This window comes from Limanda limanda, chromosome 4 (genome assembly GCF_963576545.1).
Source record: "Limanda limanda chromosome 4, fLimLim1.1, whole genome shotgun sequence".
NCBI lineage: Eukaryota > Metazoa > Chordata > Actinopteri > Pleuronectiformes > Pleuronectidae > Limanda > Limanda limanda.
This window is the reverse complement of record NC_083639.1, coordinates 25990539-25992617: the sequence shown is the minus strand read 5'-3', so window position 1 is coordinate 25992617 and position 2079 is coordinate 25990539. Positions and strand designations below refer to the sequence as shown.

General features: G+C 45.1%; 1 protein-coding gene across 1 annotated transcript in view; it reads left to right on the top strand.

The window, feature by feature from the left end:
* Positions 1-1702, top strand: part of draxina (dorsal inhibitory axon guidance protein a) — a 6544-nt gene extending 4842 nt beyond the window's left edge. Inside the window, exons 3-6 of the mRNA XM_061070634.1 lie at positions 243-363; positions 777-869; positions 1369-1458; positions 1590-1702. Coding sequence (XP_060926617.1) covers positions 243-363; positions 777-869; positions 1369-1458; positions 1590-1702 — 417 coding nt within the window. The remainder of the gene's footprint in view (positions 1-242; positions 364-776; positions 870-1368; positions 1459-1589) is intronic.
* The last annotated feature ends 377 nt before the right edge of the window (positions 1703-2079 follow it).

Below are 2079 nucleotides of genomic sequence, written 5' to 3'. Positions count from 1 at the left end.
GACTAATCAAACAGTCGTCCCACCCCCGCTGCTGCTGCCGGAGCTTCACCGGAGCAACCCCACATTTATCTGAGGAGACAGAATCGATCCCTCCAGCGTGTTCTCCACCGCGGCTTCGGAGTCACACTCAGTTTGTGGATTATCCTTTAAAACAGTCGTTGAAGAATAGAAGATTCATAATGTCTGACAGTGGTGGCAAAGTGTTTCAATGATTTTATTAACAGTTTGTCTCCGTCCCTCAGAAGTCCGGTCGGGGGAAAGGACAAGGTGAGGTGATGCCAACGCTGGACATGGCGCTCTTTGACTGGACGGACTACGAGGACATGAAACCTGTGGACGCTTGGCCGGCCTCCAGGAAGAAAGGTTAATAATCAACATGTCTCCTCCTGTATGTGTTTGACCAATCACGAGTCGGCCTCAGCTGTCAATCTAAACCAAACTTAAAACTGGAAAAATGAACCGCTGACCTCCTCTCTGAGAAACATTTTAGTTTAGTCTACTTACATGGAGCAGACAGGGTTTATGACCTTTACAGCAGCCAGCCACCAGGGGGCGATCGATACACTTTGGCTTAACTTGTCAATTTGACTAATTTAAACATTTTCACAGATTTTCTGAATCAGGAAATAATCTTTATTTATACAAGGGTTTATTTATATCTGCTCTCCACAAATCTGCACTCATATAAATAAAATGGCTCCACCGGATGATAACGGATATAAAAGTGTCGTCTGGAGAAACAGGATCGATCTGTTTATTTTGTTTTCCTGCTGCAGACAAGAGGCGGAGTAAGAACCTGAGCAGCGGGAACGTGACGGAAGACGCCGACGCCACCGAGCCGTGCGACCACCACCTGGACTGTCTCCCCGGTCAGTCGCAATCTGGAACCCAGACAAACGCTGTGATATTGAAAAGATATTGTGACTTAACCCTAACTTTCTAGAGACCAGGTTGAAAACTTAAGGGAAAGAGCTTTTGCCACCTGGGCCTTGAAACTCCTCTTTTCTGAAAACGTATCTGATCTTAGCTTTGTGGTTCATTTAATGGAGTTGTCGTCTTGCTCATCACTGTGATTTGAAACTTTGCTTTTCCTTTTGTGACTTCCTGAGTGTTTACCTCCTCAGGCTTTAAACATTTGTCACATAATGGTTAATAAACATGAGTGGATCCCTGTGCTGATTAAAAACAAAACCACAAATCCCTCAAAGCCGTTTGGTCGAGTCCTGCAGACATGAAATCATCCGATCTGAACTCCTCACCAGTGTCTGTTCGTCTTCGTGATGGGAAACGATGATTAATGACTTCATTAGTTTTCTGTTTCTCTCCGTGGGGAATGAGACGTGTTTGAATGTTCTGCTTCCGCTGCAGGTTCCTGTTGTGACCTGAGACAACACGAGTGCCAAGCTCACAACCGAGGCCTCAACAACAAGTGCTACGACGACTGCATGTGTGAGGACGGTGAGTCACATCGGGATGCGTTGTTTAATGTGAAGCCCAAATCTATATTATTATATTAATCTATATTATAGCAGCTCTACTGGTTTTTAATGTTTCCACATCTCTCTAATCTATTTACGTCTCTAATCAAGGGTTTCGTTGCTACGCCAAATTCCACCGGAAGCGGCGCGTCACCAGGAGGCGGGGCCGCTGCGTGGCACCGGAGTCGGTCAGCAGCGACCAGGGAGGCTTCATCACCATCTGATGAAGAGGAGGAGGCGCACGAGAGGAGGGAGAAAGAGGACGAACGACGACCCGGTGACCCCAAGACATCACATGACTCTTCAGACTGACGCTTCTTTTCTTTTTTTCTGACAGTAAAGAATCTGAATACCAAAACCAGCAGTTCCATCTTAAGTAGACTTAGTTTAACTGGGAAGTCCTGCGTTATGAGTGTTGCATTGTGGGAGAATCCTCACCCAGCAAATCGCCATCTTCAAGCCATTGATTTGTTCGGTGAAAATGACAAGACAGACTTTTTAAAACTCCAGATTTTTTGAAAATGAATTATAAATTAGTGTTTAATTGGTAGAAAAGTTTCATTGCCAGAGGCTACGTTTGACTTTTCAACAAAGTTACTGT